At 57.5% G+C, this 756-nt stretch overlaps 1 protein-coding gene across 3 annotated transcripts in view; it reads right to left on the bottom strand.

The window, feature by feature from the left end:
* Positions 1–352, bottom strand: part of clns1a (chloride channel, nucleotide-sensitive, 1A) — a 37,277-nt gene extending 36,925 nt beyond the window's left edge. The window contains exon 1 of one of the 3 annotated variants that reach the window (XM_043692424.1): positions 78–352. In XM_043692424.1, coding sequence (XP_043548359.1) covers positions 78–196 — 119 coding nt within the window. In that variant the 5' untranslated portion in view covers positions 197–352. The remainder of the gene's footprint in view (positions 1–77) is intronic. The other 2 variants (XM_043692422.1, XM_043692423.1) reach the window with 2 other exon arrangements.
* Between the last annotated feature and the right edge of the window lie 404 nt (positions 353–756).

Raw genomic sequence — 756 nt, 5'->3', positions numbered from 1 at the left:
CCCTCACACCCCACCCCCACTCGCCTCCCCTCACACCCCACCCCACAGGATTTCGAGTGGCCGGCTCCCTCTCTCACCTCTCGGCGATGTACAAGGTGCCTGTGCCCAGGCCCTTGCCGTCAAGCACCGCTGCAATCTCGGGCTGTTGGAGCCGGACTCCCTCGGCCGGGGGCGGGAAACACCTGAGGAAAACCATTGGGGCCAGCAGGCGGCGGAGACCCTGCGGCTGCGGGGTCCCACTACTCGGACTCTGCCTCTGCCGCTCACCCTGAACTCTCCATGCGGCTCCCGCTCACTCAGGCCCAGGCCAGCCACCGGATACCGTCACCAAGCAACCGGCACCCGCTTCCGGTAGCTCACAGCGCCTCCTGCTGCCTGGAGGGATTATTACAACACATCACCATTGGTACGGTGACGTGTTACAGCGCCTCTCGCGGCCTGGAGGGATCATTGCAACGCATCACTACTGCAGCAATGATCTGTTACAGCGCCGCCTGTGCAATGGAGGAATCATTACAACATATCACGAATGGTGTAGTGACTGTCAAACAGCACCCCCTGTGGCATGGAGGGATCATTAAAACATATCCCCATTAGTGCAGTGACAATGATACAGCGCCTCCCACTCCCTGAAGGGATCATTATGGCACATCTCAAATCAATGCAGAACATTCTGGAGAAAGTCATCTATAGAAAGAAAAACAGAACAACTTAAGAAATAGGAGCAGTAGGCATCTGGCCCTTTGAGCATGCTCC

The sequence above is a fragment of the Chiloscyllium plagiosum genome, chromosome 6 (assembly GCF_004010195.1).
Source record: "Chiloscyllium plagiosum isolate BGI_BamShark_2017 chromosome 6, ASM401019v2, whole genome shotgun sequence".
Lineage (NCBI taxonomy): Eukaryota > Metazoa > Chordata > Chondrichthyes > Orectolobiformes > Hemiscylliidae > Chiloscyllium > Chiloscyllium plagiosum.
The sequence above is the reverse complement of the archived record's forward strand: the minus strand, read 5'-3'. Positions and strand labels throughout refer to the sequence as shown.